Source organism: Oryzias melastigma, linkage group LG21, assembly GCF_002922805.2.
Source record: "Oryzias melastigma strain HK-1 linkage group LG21, ASM292280v2, whole genome shotgun sequence".
Lineage (NCBI taxonomy): Eukaryota > Metazoa > Chordata > Actinopteri > Beloniformes > Adrianichthyidae > Oryzias > Oryzias melastigma.
In genome coordinates this window covers 23336989-23355559 of record NC_050532.1, presented here as the reverse complement: position 1 = coordinate 23355559, position 18571 = coordinate 23336989, and the positions used below count along the sequence as shown (strand labels likewise).

Below are 18571 nucleotides of genomic sequence, written 5' to 3'. Positions count from 1 at the left end.
GGTCACTTCATTTAAATACTACTCTGTACTTTTGCTGCCCTCCTCTGTCGCTCCGCCCGTCTGTCCTTCTCTTTCTCTGTTGTGTAATCAGTGTCAACTGAATATTATCACTTTTAATAGATCTAGGATAGATGACTATACTATAAAGTGTGTTTAGTCAAATAAAGATCTCCCACAAATGTAAGCTCCAATCCACATTTATAGCGTTATAGTGTCACTGCCTGAATGCAAAACCAATGGCTTGGATTGGAAATGTGCTGCAGGGATTTTAACGTTATTGAACCCAAAGGTTTACTCTTTCTGCTTGAAATGGGTTAAAAAATGGACATTTATGCATAAAACAGACAAATCCAAGATCAACATACCTAGGCTTACTCTTTGGGTAAAAACAACTTTTTTTGGTTTAAATCCTAACATTTTACTCACCATGTTAAAAGGGAACACATAAACTGATATTTTAGTGTTCCACAGCCCAGAACAATATAACTGTGTTCCCTCATTTATGCAATAAACAACATTAATTATATTACATTACATGAATTATAGACAGTAGAGGCTCTCAGTCAATACACAATTTATACACTTTTTCTCAGACATTTTCACACATTTTTGTTTAAACTCTCAAAGTTGAAAACTTCAGAGAAAGTCCAGAATTATAGAATGAAAACAAAGATTTGATCGTGATTGAAGATTTAAATGTGGAAAGGAGACATGGCACGGAGGAGATTCACTGACAATGATCTACAGCCAATCAGGACGCTGAACACGACGTACTGTTAAAGAAAATTAACTTGCAAAATTTCACAAAAAAAATCTTCAATAAAAAGTGAGGTATTGTGGGAACATTGTACAGAAATAACTCCTAAGAGCTTTAAAAAAATAAATAAATAAAACACTAACTTACTTTCCTTCATTTGTAGGAATCATAGACAATTAAATTACACAAATTGGATTTGCAATAATAAGTTTGTTTAATGGAAACAGGACAATTAGAACTACATTTATCAAAAAAAAGTGTTTGCGCTTGGAGGTGGTGTTTTTTCGAGGCGTATCGAAATTTAAATATAACTTTGTCCATTGCGCTGAGCGGGTGCAGAGTGTCCAGTGACACTGTATAACAGTCGGTTCTGAAGTTCTGCGTAAGACAAGTTCAGTTTGTTACAGCATAAATAGAGATGTTGAAATAAATAACTCACCTCTTGTTTACAAAGGATTTTTGACCATTTCAGTATTATGTATAATTGTCTATTTGTACTGAATCCTTACTGTTAGTTTGATGTAAGGGACAAAAAGAAAAACATATTTGATCTTAAATTACCTTTAAGTCATTATGCTGAGGGAAAAAAATCCAAAATCGTGGCTTTAAAACCATGAATCAAATCAAATCGTGACTTTATTGAATCGTTACATCCCTATTTAATGGTGGTCTTGTACATATAAGGCTCCAAAATTTACTTAAAAACGTCCGTAAAAGTGAGGGTTTTGAATGCGGAAGCCTCAAATGCACATTTATATTCCCTTAGTGGTTGCTTAAATGCGTGTTTCTGAGCCCAGTGTGAATGTAGCCTTATATAAGATTATTCCAGTAAAGCCAATTTGTCTTAATTATTTTTTTGTGTGTGTATAACAGATAATATCAGAATAAAAAAAAACTTTTAGTCATTTAAAGCTTTACTGTAAGCTTTAATCAAAATAAGTTTTTGATTTGGAGGCTCTACTTGAAGTTTTGTGGATATTATGAAGCCCCACGTCTAAACTTTGCACTGCTCTCAGAAAAGTATTTTTTACATCTTAGTCATTCTAACTTTAGCCCTTTAACTTGAAGTTTAGATTTAAATTGGGGAATCGTTCCACAGATGTGTGAGCCCATTTAAAGGTAACTGACTTCTCATCAACACAAGCAGATGGTTTTTACTGCAGCGCCGTGGCTTCCTTATCAGGATATCACGCAGATCAGATGCTGCAAAAAAAAAAAAAATCTTTGTTTTCCTTTTGTTTCTGAAGCGCTGCTTTGACTTTTTTTTTTTTTTATAAAAAGAGGCATATAAAAAGTGCATTTGAAGATGAAGCAGAGTTCTAGCCTGTTTCCTTAGCACCAGGGGAAAGCCAGAGGAAGACATGAAAGAAGCGTTGAACTTTTATGTGACAGCCCTGGCAGCTCTCCAAACCCTTTTCATCACAGGAAACAACTCACATCAAAACGCCAGTGAGATGCGACACAAACTTTGTTTTTGTCTGCAGATTTGCTCCTTATCAACTCCAAAAACATTAAAACTGTGAGAATATAAGAGTTTAGCAGTGGTTTGAGTTGACCTTATTAATGCTGATTACACAAAAGCCCTGCATGGTGGCGAGTTTACCTGCATGTGTGCTGGAATGTGGCGCATGGCTCGGTGTCGTCCTTGAATGTCTACATTATCTGTTTCTGCTCTGTAGAAATCTCACTCCTTCAACTTTTTAATGTTGTATGTAATTAACAGGAAGATGGGGGGGTAAACACGAGGTTTCCACTTTTTTATGTGTGTGTCTGTTCTATTGTATGTGCAGCATTTGGTTTAATTGCCGAAATATTTATTTTTGTGGTTCACAAATGAGAGAAATACAGATGTTTTGCATCATATTTAAACTTACTTAAATATCAAGTTTAAAGCAGATTTACAAGAAAAACTATAGGTAAGGCAAAGTTTGACAAGTTCCAACTTTATTTTCTGACTGTATGTGAGAACTGGACTGAGTGACCCCTCCCCCTGGTGTTCCAAACAGGAAGTGTCCACTTGATCGGAGAAGCCATAATCCCTTAGACTTCCATAGAGAATTTCTTGCTAACCCTATTTTTTTTCATTAAAGTTTTTTTTTTTTTTTTTATATATATATATTGCAAGTAATCAAACTGGTCAGTAAGACTGGCGCAACTGTCGACTGGGGTGCACTTTTCCCGGTACGGTTTGACCACGTCACACGGCCCCGGGCAATATCAGCTACCCACAGACCAGGGAGTCTAACAGTTTGTGTTAATCTTAGTGTAGATTTGAATAAAATCACAACCATGCGTCCACCCATACGTTTCCTATATAACAACGTATTTATTTATAAAAAAAAAAGTTTGAAATGTCGTTCATCTGTTGCACTTTGTACAAAAACATTACTACCCCCGGCCTGAGTCTTATTTTTTGATGATCATTTTTTTTTTAAATTGGACAAAAATTAAGCATTTCAGCGTCATTTTACTGTGTCCTCACCCCTATCACATTTTTTACTGACGTGTCCAATATGGCGTCGCTCTTTACATATATTGGACAATGGTACCAAGCTAGCAGAGCGTCACTAGATAATATTCTTCATTGGTGAACACCATGTGCTTTTTGTCATGATTAGCATTACTTAATTAAAATAATAAATAAATACAATTAATTGTTTTACTTAAGCATTTAATGTCACTTTACTGTATCTGCTAAGCCACGTCTCATTGTTTTCTGACGTATTCAATATGGCGTCGTTCTTTACGTTTATTGGACAATGGTAACAGGCTAGCATAGTGTCTCTAGCCTAAATAACTTATTGGTTATAAATATATTATTTATATTTTAATATGAAAGAGGAATTGTCCATTCTTCGTCCCATATTTTCCTCCAAAAGTGCAATTTTTTTCTTGATTATACATTTTTTTGGTTTCTGTAGCTGATATTCAGAAAAAGTCATTTTTTATGAATGCTGTTACACTCAGTCCAGTTCTCAAATACAGTCAATAAATATATAGCCTTTCACCAGTGAGTATTCCTTATTGTTTGCACCTAAAGCTTTTTTTTATTAGGTTTATCTGCTGAATGGATGAACAAAATGTATATTTATTGCATGTTTTTAATTTATCAGAATGTGCATCTTTGGTAATCTTTCATTCTAGTATTTCTTTTTATATTGTTTCCACACGTCTGTGTGCAGATGGTCACTGCATGAAAAGACACTAAAACTGTTTTCTGACAAACCTTCATTGGGGGGGATCTCAGAGGCGTAGGGTCTTGCAAAATGCTCCATTATTAGTGACATTCTCTGCATTCAGACTTTTTCTACATTTCAAAATTCCGAGCATTTTAACCTTCCACCGTGTCACCAGTCCAGCCTTTAGGATCCTGCTGTAGGTGGAGTCTTCTCCTTCTGCCTCTTTGATGTGCTCTCCTGTTTGCCTGGTCCTCAGCTCCTCCCCCTGCACTACTCCCCCCTGCACTCCCTCAACCTGACTTTCAGTCCCACTCATGCACACTGCGGCCTCTCTTTCTCTTGAGTACCGCAAGGAGTAACCTATCAAGCCTTTGCTGGAGGATGTTATAAATGAAAATTTTCCCAACATTCCATCCACTTTGTTAGCTGTAATCAGTGATATGTGTTCCCCACTAAGACCTTCGTTCTATCTGAGGTATAAAAGCCTAAACTGAGTGTGGAAAGCGCCGCTCCATTGTGTATTTGTGTGTCTGTCCGTCAGTGCTGACATGTGGCTGTGTGCGTTTTTTTTCTGCAGAATTAAATGTAGTTTCTGCTTTTAAATTACTTTCAAAATAGGATTAAATTTAAATCAAAACCTGTTTTTTTCCCCAAAAAGGTGTTTTTATTGTTGCGCTTTTATGCATCTGTTGAGGAAATAGCTGGATCATAATTCCTATTTTTCATATCAATAGCCTCCAGGGTAATGTGTTTTTTTAAGCTAAAGGAACACACATCATTGGTTCAGTTCCAAAGAGTGATAAAGGAATCTATAAATTTTGCATTTACAAGATCCTGCAACGAAGGCGTTGTAAGTTACTCTTTCTGGGCACCGCAGGTTCGAGCAGCACAGATGTTAAGGAAAACCGAAACCTGGACAACGTGTCCTGCAAAGACGGGCTGGGAGGCACTGATCAGCTCCCGAACGGAAGCGGCCTGGCCAGTCGAAAGCGCCCCCTTGAGGAGGGTAACAATGGCCACGCACATTCCAAGTTCCGGGCCAAGAAGCGAAAGAAAACCCCGGGTCCGGTCCTGCCCAAGAACGCGCTGATGCAGCTGAATGAAATCAAACCAGGCCTCCAGTACAAACTGCTGTCTCAGACGGGACCGGTTCATGCGCCTGTGTTTGTCATGACCGTCGAGGTCAACGGACAGGTGTTTGAGGGCATGGGCCCCACCAAGAAGAAGGCCAAATTGAACGCAGCGGAGAAAGCCCTGCGCTCCTTTGTGCAGTTCCCCAACGCATCTGAGGCTCACATGGCCATGGGCCGGACTCTAACGGTGAACACGGACTTTACATCCGACCAAGCTGACTTCCCGGACATGCTCTTCAACGGTTTTGAGACACCAGCTGCCTCCGATGACTCCTTCTACCTTGGCTCCAACGGTACAAATTCCCTGGGGGAGTACCCACTGCCCACCCCACCTGGCAGCAACCTTGTTCAGGCACCATTGCCGCCTCCATCTGCATTCAGCTCCCCATCCACTGGCAAAAACCCGGTCATGATCCTCAATGAGCTCAGACCAGGTCTCAAGTATGACTTTGTCTCAGAAAGTGGCGAAAGTCACGCCAAGAATTTTGTGATGTCGGTAACGGTGGACACGCAGACGTTTGAAGGCTCGGGGCGCAACAAGAAGCTGGCTAAAGCCCGAGCGGCGCAGGCCGCCCTGTCCGCTCTGTTCAACATGCAGCTAGACCAGACGCCGTCCAGACAACCCATACCGAGAGAGGGGTTGCAGCTTCACCTACCCCAGGTAAGAGGTTTCCTTACTTTACCAGAGCAGATTACCCATCAGGATGCTTGGTAGACCTTCATTTGAAGGCAATCAGTAGTTTGTCAAAACTTGTTGGTGCAGCTCTCGTGGATGAAGGTGGACACGGACACTAGTGACAATCAAAAATCATTGGAAAAAATTGTTCAGCGCGCTGTCTTGTGGTGTCCAGATGACCCCATTTTTAATGTAAACATACCTAGGATAGCACAAGGATTAGAAGTTTTTAGTTTTAATCATCTCGATGTATTACCCAACAGTCCAATGAAATAGAATAGCTTCTCCACTTTCAGAGTTATTTTAGGGAACACGTGTCACAGTCGAGGCCCGCCAGATAATTTTATATTATTGTTACTGACAGCCCAATGTTATTTTCTGATAGTAACATAGTGACACAACACTACAATTCTTCCCTTCACTCTACCCCTCATTGGCCCTCCAAACAGAAAGTTATGAAAAAATAGTGTCTCATATTTCGGACGACTCTTTTGTTCAATGATGTCACCAGTAATCGCCAGTCTGCTAGCATTAGCGCGGAGCTTCCAGCGCTTGAATATACATAACAACAGCGGTTTTATAACTTTATAAAGGTCATGCTACAACAAAACGTCATTACTTAGATTTAAATGTGAACTTCTGTGCTTCAAAGCGCGCCCACATGAACTTTTCAGAGCGATTGAGTTTACCCTCACGGCGGAGGACTTTGTATTACTCCCCTTGTAGGGGGAGATAAAAAAATAATATTCCGGACACACTTGCACTTAAACTGCCTCTTCAAATGGAGGGGAAGGGAGAAAGGAAGAATTGGGATTGGACCTACGATTATGGAGGCTGAGAGATCACTTATAATGATCTATGGCAGGGCTGCCCACTAAATGTTTTAATCCGGCCCAGTTGTGAAGAGAAATAAAATATTAGGATATTTGAGAAAAAAGGAAGTTTGTAGCCCATTCCAGTGGCGACTCATTTAAAGAAATGGCCACAATGCGCAATTCCGCCTCTAGGGGGAGCAAAGGAAAAGTAAAATAGCATATCTTTGCAGGCGCGTGGCACGTCTAGGTAAGATGCCATTTTGTTCCTCCCCAGCCTCACCGCTGTTGAGTAGCTATAAAAATTATCAGGTGTGACACCACAATTACACAAGAACAATTGACATGGAGTGACGAGTAAGGTTGGGCACCGATGGGTTCTGATGCGGTTCCGGTGCTACCGCGGTTCTTTTGTTTCGGTTTCGGTTCCCTTTCGGTGCTTATTGCGGTACTTCAGTAATAAAAAATAATGCCTTTATCTTCCCAAACCCAAAGCAGAACGGCTTCAAACAAGCGCAGACTCCCTCCTGCCGTGCAGCTGTGCGCACGTAATATAAAGCATAATATAAAACTCCGTCTTAAATAAACTTAAACGTCCTTGAAATTTTAGCCTGACATTTTATTAAATTAAATCAGGAATGTGGCATTTATTTGCAGTTGTTTTTGGGCAAAAGCAATATTTTATTTCAATAAAATAAGGCGGAAGACAAATGTCAATCACACGGCTGCAAAGCGCAGCAGATGATGACGACCCGCTGTGGTGGTGGGCGGAGCCGAGCCGAGCTTTCTGCTATTAGCAGCCCAACAAGGAGGAAACGATTCATTGTTTCATTTTGGGATGGGGCTCCAGCGTTGTTTAAAAATTGCGGAAACTCCACTATTCACAGCGAAAGTCCCGGCCACCGACGTTTGCGGAAGCCGACCATCTCGGCGGTTTTATATGAGCCCGCCCACGAACACAAGAAAGTAAATAGATAGGCTGAATCGTAAAGAATCAGAAGGGAGTACAAGTGATTGACATGTCCACAGACAAATTAAACTTCAATGAACTTTGGAACCGAAATCCGGCACCGTTTGCAGCCGCATCTTTCGGTTTCGGTAGAACCGCGCAAATCATAACGGTTCCTACTTGGAACCGAACTTCGGTGCCCAACCCTAGTGACGAGCTTTTCAGGAATAATGGGCCAAAGGATATTTTGCTATTACATTACTGGTCCGACGGATTGAATGTGGCCCCTGAACCAAAATAATTTTGACACACCTGTTTTAGGGTATTATCATGTGACCCAACCAACAGGTGAATGTCAGTTTCCCACATTTCCTCAAGTCAGTTTATGTGGATTTCATAGATTATCACTGAAATCTGGATCAGGTCACGTTAACGGGGAATAAGGAAAGGCGGCGACGCCTTAAGATCTCACGTCAGGGATGACTGCGCGTTAAGAGAGATAACACCGCCAGCGAGGCTAATCAGCTCGACACACTGTCAACACTGCGTCTCCCCAAAGCCTTTTACTCCTCTGCTGCTCCGTCTTTCTTCTTTCCACTGATTTATTCAACAATCTGCTCGTTTTAATAACTACTCCATTAATTCTCTGTCATTTTTTGATGAATTTTGCAGCTTGGTTCCTTCATTTTGGAAGTTATTTCCTCCAAAAAATTTAATTTAGAGTTTAATTTCTAATTTGGGTTAGTTTTATTAAACTCCGACAAAAGAAAATACTTGAAACACAATAAATCATTTAAATAGTCGAATTCAGTCAACGTTGAATAATAGAGGTTGCAGTAATGACAAAGTATTCAAACCAAACATGGTGTTTTATAGTCTTCTAGATCATAAGATCTATGAAGGAAATTTGCATAGCAGTTTTTTTTTTTACCAATTTCTTTAATTTAAAATCATCCAGCCATTCTCCCTCCATTAAGAAGTTGTCATTCTCCATCACATTAGCAGCGGTTAAAGAGCTGCTCTGGTTAGCTGGATGTGTGAAGTTGGTTTTAGGTGTCCTCACATGTTCAGCAGGAAGTAAGTTAGTGGATAGATGATGACTTTGTTGTTGTTTTTCTTCATTTGTTGGGTCTGATACACCGTCAGAAAAAGGAGATAAGCTCTAATCGTCACGCCAACCTCCAGCAGCGTTGCTTAAAAGATGGTTATGTTTACCTCGGGGGGTCAACCCAGTTTTGCTTGTTGCCGTTTCAACGATGTGAGTCTTGTTTGATGCAGAATGCAAACAGTGTGACAGGTACATAATGCTCCGAGGAGGGATAACATCAGACATGTGCTGTGAGATGACACATCTGAGAAAAGCTTGTGTTTGTCTGTGGCTGTGTGCGTGCACACGTGCGTGTGTGTGTGTGTCTCCAGGTTCTGGCTGATGCCGTCTCTCGCCTGGTGGTGGATAAGTTCAGTGAACTGACTGACAACTTTACATCCCCCCATGCACGACGAAAGGTCTTAGCGGGAGTCGTCATGACAACAGGTAACATCAGAGGAGAGCAGGGTTTCTACTACATGCCTATTAGTGTTATCCAAGAGGAAACTTACAGCATAGAACCTGCAAAGAAAGTTCTGGTGTTACAGTGTTTCCTAGTTTATCCAAGGAGTTATGTTCTAAAAATAACCAGTGATTGGTAAAATCTGCTGTAGGATTCTAGACGTTTTAAGGCTGTAAAACCCCTAACTACACTCTTTTCTTGAACAAGCATTTACACACTTTTATCTAGTCAGAATTTTAGAATAAAAATAAATATCTGATTGCAGTCAAAGACTTAAGTAAATTTAGTAAGCTGAAAGCATCCTGCAGAGGAGATACGGCACAGAGAAGATGGATTGACAATAGTCTTGACCCAATCAGAATAAAGTTTGCTGTCAAAATTGCACAGAAATTCTGTTTGACAACAAGGTGAACCACGGTACCGCCAGGGACCACTGTACTTCAATGTTTCTATTAGCAACCTGCCAGTCCAATCATGTGATTAGAAATTGGGTAGTTTCAGAATCCAATGCTGCATTCTGATCAGGGATCGGATGTACATTTTGCATATCTCATTATTTTTGGTCGGCGCTATAGGTTTTAAGTTTAATATTGTAGATGAACACTACTAAAATTCTGCATATCATCAATGAATCATGGCACTAGTCTGAGCAGGAGGCGCACAAGAAACACTTCTGATTCAGGCTTCTGGGCTCAATACCTCTTTTAATAAACATTTTAAACTGACACCAAGTGTCTCTTGTGTTTAAACCTAACTCAAATATTGTCCTACAAAGACATTTCTACAGAAAAAAAAAATCTGGGTTTTGTTTCATTTTAATTAGGACAGCTTCATCTGTCCTACCAACAGAGAGACGGCTAGAAAGTGCAAGAAAAAAAGTCTCAAAAACGATCAAAACTGAGAAATGATTCCCATCAATATATTCATGCTACAATGAAATGAAAGAAAGTCATTGTTCATTTTTAGTCATTTTTAATGAATATATGAATCCCATCTGATCAAAAATGTTCAATAGTTCTAGAGATACTAAAGCTACAGCCACCAAATTTTCTCATCTGATTATTACCTATTATAACTAGTTCATAGTTAGCATTTTCTTTGGAGTTGATAGTTGGACTACTTTGAATTGAATGTAAAGCTACTTTACAGAATTATTATGTTTAAGTGTTAGATGATGAAATAAAGTTCATGAAATAGAGAAATACTTAGATGTGTTTATAAAATGTGTGTATCGTTATAAATGTATTAAAGAAGTATCGGATCAGGACTATTGGCAGGTTCTCGTAAATCAAATGAATCTGCATCAGATCGGGCCAAAAAAAAACCTGATCAGAACAGAGTTTCAAGTTAAACAAGAAGTAGGAGTGTTTTTGGCTCCAGTTTGTCACAGATGTGTAATTAATGTAATTTATTATCCACATTTAAGGTATGGTTTATTTCAATCAATTTCAGCAATGACACAATAGAAAATCACAAAAATGTAAATCCTTTAAATCTAATTTAGATATTAATTTTTATGTTACTTTCTAAATGAATACAACATTATAGTTCTTCATTATCATAAATAGACATTTGCACTTATACACACAGCCCACACACATTGAATCCTCAGAATATATAGATTACCAAATAAAATTTGATAAAATGCTTGTAAGGGAATGGGAAGAAAAAAACATATGTAAACTAAATTAATTGTTTTGGGTAAATAGATTTTCACCTTAGCTGCCAAAATTATGCATCAAGATGCAAGAACATAAAAACATCTTTGTTACATCCCTTTTTGTCTAGGGAAACTGGTGGAGCATAATATAGCTGTAAAATAAGAAAAATGTATACGAAAAAAAACAAAAGATTGTCTCCACAGAAACAGAATTTTACAAAAATCAAATAATTAAGAAAAAAAAACAACTAAATAAATGGATCCTGATGGATTAACAAATCACGGACGAGACCCCAATTTATGTTACACCTCTGTCTAGGAACTTATAAAGAATGTAGCATAAAGGTAAAAAATTAAAGAAATTAAATATACCAATCGCTCAAAAACTGTCACTAACAAACCCAGGCTGAAAATAAACAGATAATTTATTTATAGAAAATTTTAAACTATGCGTAAATAACCAAAATACAAGCACCAAAGCCTTCTAAAAAGTAAATGCTTTGCTGCTGCCAGCTTTGGGGGCTAGAACAGAGGATGTGGCAGCATTGGAGTGCTGCTGCTGGAAACCCTCATCCAATCAGGTGCATTGAACAGTTTGGACACCAATCTGCAAGGAATGTCAGAAAAACACAAATAAAACAAAATATACAGCCTCAGCCGTAACAATCTTCAATAAATTGGACAAAAAACATTTAATTGGTTTCTCTAAGATCCACGATCAGGACGCAGCATTCTAAGTCTTATCTTGGATAATTTAGGAAGTTCGGGATTGCATTATGTACAAGTCACTAACTAACAACCCTCCGACAGGGACAGACGTGAAGGAAGCGCAGGTGATTTGTGTCTCCACGGGAACCAAATGCATCAACGGTGAGTACATGAGCGACCGAGGACTGGCGCTCAACGACTGCCACGCTGAGATAATCGCCCGGCGCTCGCTCATCAGGTACCTCTACACTCAGCTGGAGTTCTTCCTCAGGTCAGTGTCTTCTCCTCTTCAAACAATAAGTGTCCTCACATCACCGTTTTCCATATTCACATCTCTGGGTGTCTCGGTTGTCATAGCAACACTAAAGAGGAGCACCAGAAGTCTATATTTGTGACGTGTGAGAAGGGAGGCTACAGGTTAAAGGACAACGTTCAGTTCCACCTCTACATCAGCACCTCGCCGTGCGGGGACGCCAGGATCTTCTCTCCTCACGAGGCCGGTGTGGAAGGTACCCCCCGCCTCCCGTCTCCCCTGACATATTTTTAATTTAGTCCCATCTCGGTTCAGGATTCACTTTCAGCAGCTGTTTACTTTATTTAATTAAATTTGGAGTCGTTCTTCTTACGCTTCGATTCATTAAATGTGAATTCTGCTACGCTGTCCAAACACACATTACCCTCACATTTAAACAAGGCACTTGTAATTAGAGCTTTTTGTCATTCTTTGTCCCCCTCTATCAGTCTTTCTCCCGCTCAGGCCTCCCACTCTGTCTGTCTGATTAACCTCCCTCTTATTCTTGTCAGAAAGCTTTCCATCGCACATGGCAGGCTGAATAGAAAACAGCCACATTCAATTAGCCGCTGAATAGATGCTGCCTGCTGGTAGAACAGCAAAAACTTTGATAACATAATGTGGAAAGCGCCATTTTTGTTGTTTTCCCTCCTTTTTTTTTCGTTTTTTTCCACAAACATTTCTGCTTACTGATTTGTTGCCACAAATTTCTCCACAGTGGAACAAAAGAGTGTTTACATTCCAGAGAGGCATTTATGAAATGAAATATTATAATTAGAATCTGGCTGTGACTCTGTACAGTAGAGGATGGCGTCCAGTGAAGCGATGGACACATTCATTATTCAGGAAAAATGAGAAAATATGTTCTGATTAACACCTTCAAACTTCAGCTGTGTTTCAATTACACACAAGTGCAAAACTTTATCAGAATTCTAGAAATATTGAAAAACACAACTTTGCAATTACACTGTTTCTATTAAATCATAATAATGTGAAAAGACACAAACCAACTCACACAATTTGGGACTCTTAATTAGCGTCTGTTGCCTGGTACCAATTGGCTCTCAGACCGGTACCAGTTCGCAGCCTAGAGGTTTGGGACCTCAGATTTATTGGGAACAGTCAGCACATCAAAATAGACATGTTGGGGACACCCAAAACATCAAATAGTGGCGCGGAGGTTGCCTGAACCTTACGTCCATATATGGGACGTGGTGCTGGAAGCGGAACTGGGTTAGGGTACCAGCACCAGTCCGTGTCCCAAGGGTTGGGGACTCCTAATTAGCGCCTGTTGCCCGGTACCAATTGGCTCTCAGACCGGTACCGGTTCGCAGCCTGGAGGTTGGGGACCTCAGATTTATTGGGATCAGCTAGTACATCAAAATAGACAAGATGGGAACACCAAAATGTCAAAAAGTGGCGCTAAGGGGGCCCGAACCATACGCACATAATATGGGACGTGGTATCGGACATGGAACTGGGTACCGGTACCGGTACCAGACTGCACCTTGAGGGTTGGGGACCCCTAATTTAATGGGAACAGTCAGCACGTCAAAAAACGAGAAATTGGGGATTCCCAAAATGTTAAAAAGTGTCTTGGAGGGGCCCGAGCCATAGGTCCATATATGATGAGATGGGAGTAAGAACGTGTTGGTCATGTGACTCATTTAATAAAAAGAAAAAGTGTTTCCATTACAGTTTTGTTAAACATTTCAATTTCGACACACCTAAAAAAAACACTCCATCCAAGCACAACAACTTTATTCCAATAAATGTTTGTTTTTTTCTAAATTTTGGGAGTTTCAGGCGAATTTATTCAATTTAGGCAAATCCAATTTGAGCAATTTCATAGTCAATTGCAACACAGCTAATTGGTCTCATTCAAACAAATCTGTTAACCAAACAGACTTTATCTCGAGTTTTCCACACCACCACTGTTTGCAGAACCCAAACTGCAGCTTAGACAAGTCCCTCTATAAGAAAACCAGACAGAGTGTTACATCACAAAAAAAAGGTTTGCCTCCCGTTTCAATGAAACAAATTCAATTGAGTCGCCATTTTTTCTTTTTTTTTCAATACAAACATCACCATGACAGACCACGTCATTAAGCAGTGATTGGTCCAAATACGTCTGAGTCAACATTTCTATAGCAACCACTCTCACCAATCAGGAGTAAGCTAGTTGGTAGGCCACACCCCTATCACTGCAACGGGTACACAAAACCTGTCAACCTAACATTTTAAACGTTGGACGTGGGAGCCTGAATTTAACACATACTTTTAATGAGGCATCTGATTGGCTAGTTTATAACTTAAATAACTTACTACAATAAAAATTGGGGGAAAAATAGGATTATCAAGAACATGTTTAAAAAAAAGATATCAGATCAAGAATGGTTATTCAGTCATATATAATAACTGAACAAAAGCTGTTTATTTATCAATTGAAGTCGATGGGATTTTGGGTTCTTGGAGCCAACGGGTCCTTCCTGTTTGAGGGAGGGGCCGCTCAGTCCAGTTCTCACATACAGTCAATTGTTCAAGGAATTTATTTAACAACACGATTTTGAAAAATCTGGATATAGGAGGAAAAATGGAAAGCATGGAGGCAGCCAATCAGTTTAGAAAAGAAGTAGAAATGTGAATAAAACATTCAAATCAAACAACTGAGTGACTCTTGAGACAGAGTATAAAGATGTCACTAAAGACAATTTGTCAGAAAAAAATGAATGCATTTGAACTTCTACTTGAATTTTTTTTTACTATAATATGCAAAATAAAGATTTAAAGTTTTTATATTCATTTTTTTTCTTGAAATTGCTTTTTTTATTTTGATCATGTATTTTTTTTCAGGGTGGCAAATTTACAGACTTAAAGCTAAATCTTTAATAAGCATCTTTTAATTTTTTTAACTTATTTCATAAAACCATCAAATTCCAATCCAGTTTTGTTACTCGGTTCAAATATTAATTATGATCATTTCTTTGTGTTTCATTCCTAAGTTGTTTGTAAATTGAAATAAATACATGGAGGGATATATTAAATAAATTGTCCAGTGCAGCAAAATATTTATCTTCTTCAGAGTGATTAAAATAAGCTTCAGTTTTGCTTTTCTGTATATTTTCCACACTAAGGTGACTTCCAGCTTTAATCAACAGATCTAACTCATCATGATCAGGTCACAGAGAGATCACAGAAGCCCTTTTTCATGTTTCTGTTCCCTCTCTCTGCTCTCTCACTCAGATCAGGGAGACCGACATCCTAACCGCAAAGCGAGGGGCCAGCTAAGGACAAAAATAGAGTCTGGGGAGGGCACCATCCCGGTGAGGTCCAGCAACACCATCCAGACCTGGGACGGGGTGCTCCAAGGAGAGAGGCTGCTCACCATGTCCTGCAGTGACAAGATTGCACGGTAATTTAAATGTGGATTTTGATTAAAACAGTTTTTATTACCCAAGCTACTTTTAAAAAGATTGACTCCAAAAATCTTCCCTGTAAAGAGATATATTATGAAATCAAATGGTTATGCACATAAATACACAAACTTATGATTAAAATAAATTAATAGACAAATATTCCAAATTAAAATAATTAGATGTCAGATTAAACCATGATAAAAAGTTCCTCTGTCACTTTTCCTTCAATAATTGGACCTGTGTGTTCATGGTTGTCATGTCAACTGAAACTGCTAGCGTGCTCTCAAAGCAGCGCATGCTAGCCTGCTCGCTGCACCATCTGCACAAGGAACCCTTAAGAAGGAGGAGCGATCCGTTGGTGTCTGTTTTCAGATCAGCTGTTCACATTCAGCGCAGGTCTGAAACGTTGCTCTTTAAGTAGCTGTGATTCATGATGCTGCTTCCACGCGTCGCCATAATCTACTGTGCGCCGCTTCCTCCCCGCCGTGTCCGTCCACTCCATCATCCCGGCTTTGATGTTCTCTGCAGAGCTTGGGAGTGACGTGATGGATGCTGCGTCCCTGTGGATTTTCTCCCTGCTGATCATGGTGTCTTTAGTCTCTGTCCATGTTCAAGGCGACGCCGTTCTTCCCTCCTGATGAATGAAAGCGCTCCTCCATAACTCATCTTCTTCTCCGTCTTTGGTGTGAGTTGTGCTCCGCCTGCTCAGACTCTGAAAAGCTGACAGTGGGTTTGTTTGCAAATGCAGTTTGAGAGCGTGTCAGCGCCGCTGCAGCCGCTTCAGGTTTTTGTCCAGCAGGGAACCATCAAAGCCAGCAGTGGAGAAAATGAGATTTAAGGATGTCTCCCTAACAGCTTGCTGTGTAAGACGGCCTTACTGTATCTTTGAAAATCCGTCCGCTCACCGGCTCGTTGGCGGTTTGATTCTTCGCCTGGACGGCGCGGGTGCTGAGCGTGACGGAGCTTTCAGCATCTGCTGAAGGTGGAAGTATACGTCTCACTCAGCAGGATTCAGGTCAGGAACTGCTGCCGGGTGACCCGCTGTCGTCCTTGTGCGAGTTTGATTCCCGCTGAGCTCGAGCGGCTCACATTGACCCTGACCGCACACCCTCCCCCCCACCGTTTTCCCGCCTTCAGGAGCAACAAGCCGGCTTCTTCTCTCCTTTTGTTCTCATCATCAATCCGGCTTTTACACAGTTTTCCATCAGCGCTCTTTCCTGCCGGGTTTTGTTTCAGCCGCTTCCGTCCACATGTGAGGCGTAATGTTTGTGGGAAAGGACAGCAGCCGGAGAACAGCGAAGTTTGACAGAAATGAAATTGAAAGCCTGGAAAACATAAGTCGACTGTTTGTTCGTGCTTCCTGGCGCCCTTCAGAACGAGCGCTGCCGCTTTGGGTCTCCGTGTTAGCATTACCGGCCTCAGAAAACGTTGCATTTGTGCTAAAATGATTTCCTCTCCATCAACTCGGTTTCTCTCACTTTTCTCACATCGAACACGGAAGCAGCAGACCCCCCGAAGCAGCATTCATAATCCTCACTATTCCTGTTTCACTTATTCAATCTGCAAAGAAGTTCCTTAAGTATAAGAAGAAATATTAAATGAAATATTCCTTAAAGAATCATTTATATATATATTTTTTTCTGACAGACAAAAATGCAGCAAAGAAAATATTTTTATTTAAAAAAATTTTTTTTTAAATCTAACATTTCATGCATTTTTTTTAGAAAAAGTTTTTTTCTTTTTTAGGCTTAAATGAACAAAATGTGTTGTTTCTGTTAAACATTTATTTCTTCAAACGGTTTTCTTTCTCTGACAGAAAACTCAGTTATTATGTTATCTGTTATCTACACTTGGTTGCATATGAAGTTCAGGTTCTTGCTGCAATTTAACAATAGCCGGAGTCCTGACAGACTTAAGTGATTAACGGTTTTATTTTGTTTTTATTTATTTTTGACTGACTTGTTTATTTTATTGTGTTCCTTCTGCTTTTACCTGTTTTTATTTCTATGTTTACAAGAAGATTCACTTCCACAAAACACTTCTCCAGCAAAGCTCTGAATGTTTGGGCCTTTAAGGTGGTCCAAAGTTCTCTTTGGTTCATTGTCTGACAGACTCTATCACTCCACCTTTGAATAAATCTTCAGATTTTTAAGAATTTCCCCCCTTAGAATAAATGTTCTGAGTTAATTGAGTTCTTTTCGGGGCTGGTCCTGTAACCTTCAAGCTTCAGTGGCTTTCTCTTCTTCAGCTCAGATTTGATACTCCTGGAACTAAAAACCTCACAGGACCGGTACCGGGCTGCACAGAGAGAAAACATTACCGACATTTTTGACATTTTATTTATAACCTGATTCTGAGGGAAGTTTTATTTTGGAAATTTACTGGATTCTCTCACATCATGTCACACGTGTCCAAAATACATGCAACTCGTTCTTAGGGTGTATTCAGACTGGACTCATGAGGTGTTTGGAGAGTTTATTTTAGCATAAAAGAGCCAACGAGGAAGAGCCTTTGACTTCAAAATAAAGGAAACCTTTATTTAACTGACAAAAACCAGGTGTCTTTACTACAAATATGGATTTATTGCAGCACATGTTCCTGCAGATCATAATAATAATTATAATAATGCATAATATTGCGTTGGGAGGATGCTGCTAATATAAAGTTGCTCAAACGGTGGATTCAAGTTTATGATTATATTTGGAAAATACTAGTTTTAGGATCCATTTTCCTCTTTTTTAACTTATTATCATTAATTCCTTATTTATTAAATGAGGTAGAGAAATGTACAAATAAAGTTTAAAGCAGCTTTTTGAAGAAGATAAAGATGAACTTTAACCATTGCAGACCACCTTATGCTCATTTGTTTTTTTGTTTATTCTTCTTATCACATCAGGAATTCTGAGAAGGATTTTAATGCAGACGTTACAGAACGTCAGACATGTTGAAGATTCAGAATTCCAAGGATTTGAGACCCAAACTTTCCCTCATCTTTCCCAAAAGTTTGCTCTTACTGAATGAAGTCTCTCTCCCATTCAGTCCTGCCTCCTCCTCCTCTTAACACTTTCTGCATCTCCCCGTGTCTCTCCTCGATGAGCCGGGGAGGCGTCACTCCGTAGAGCATGTCAATAGGAAAATGAGTGGGGGGACTTGGTTAATGATGCAGTGTAGAAACACGAGGAGGTTAGATACTTCAGAGTCTATACAGCCCTGTGAGCTGCTGTGTAGCAGATGTTCTGAGCTGCTGAGAAATCGTATTTGTTTAAATATTCATATTTATGGGCTTCTCTTCTACATTCAATTCTGTCTCTGAAATGTGGTCGTGACACACAACAGAGGTGAAAACAGATGAAAATAAACCCTGTGAAGATTTTTTAACATTTTTTTTGTTTTTGTTGTATTTTTTCTTTTTTCTTATCAAATAGTACTTTTATTAGTA

At 39.6% G+C, this 18571-nt stretch overlaps 1 protein-coding gene across 2 annotated transcripts in view; it reads left to right on the top strand.

The window, feature by feature from the left end:
• adarb1b (adenosine deaminase RNA specific B1b) overlaps positions 1-18571 on the top strand; it is a 145528-nt gene that overhangs the window by 114446 nt on the left and 12511 nt on the right. For both annotated transcript variants that reach the window (XM_024286327.2, XM_024286326.2), the window contains 5 exons: positions 4814-5730; positions 8926-9040; positions 11527-11695; positions 11782-11933; positions 14960-15128. In XM_024286327.2, coding sequence (XP_024142095.1) covers positions 4814-5730; positions 8926-9040; positions 11527-11695; positions 11782-11933; positions 14960-15128 — 1522 coding nt within the window. The remainder of the gene's footprint in view (positions 1-4813; positions 5731-8925; positions 9041-11526; positions 11696-11781; positions 11934-14959; positions 15129-18571) is intronic.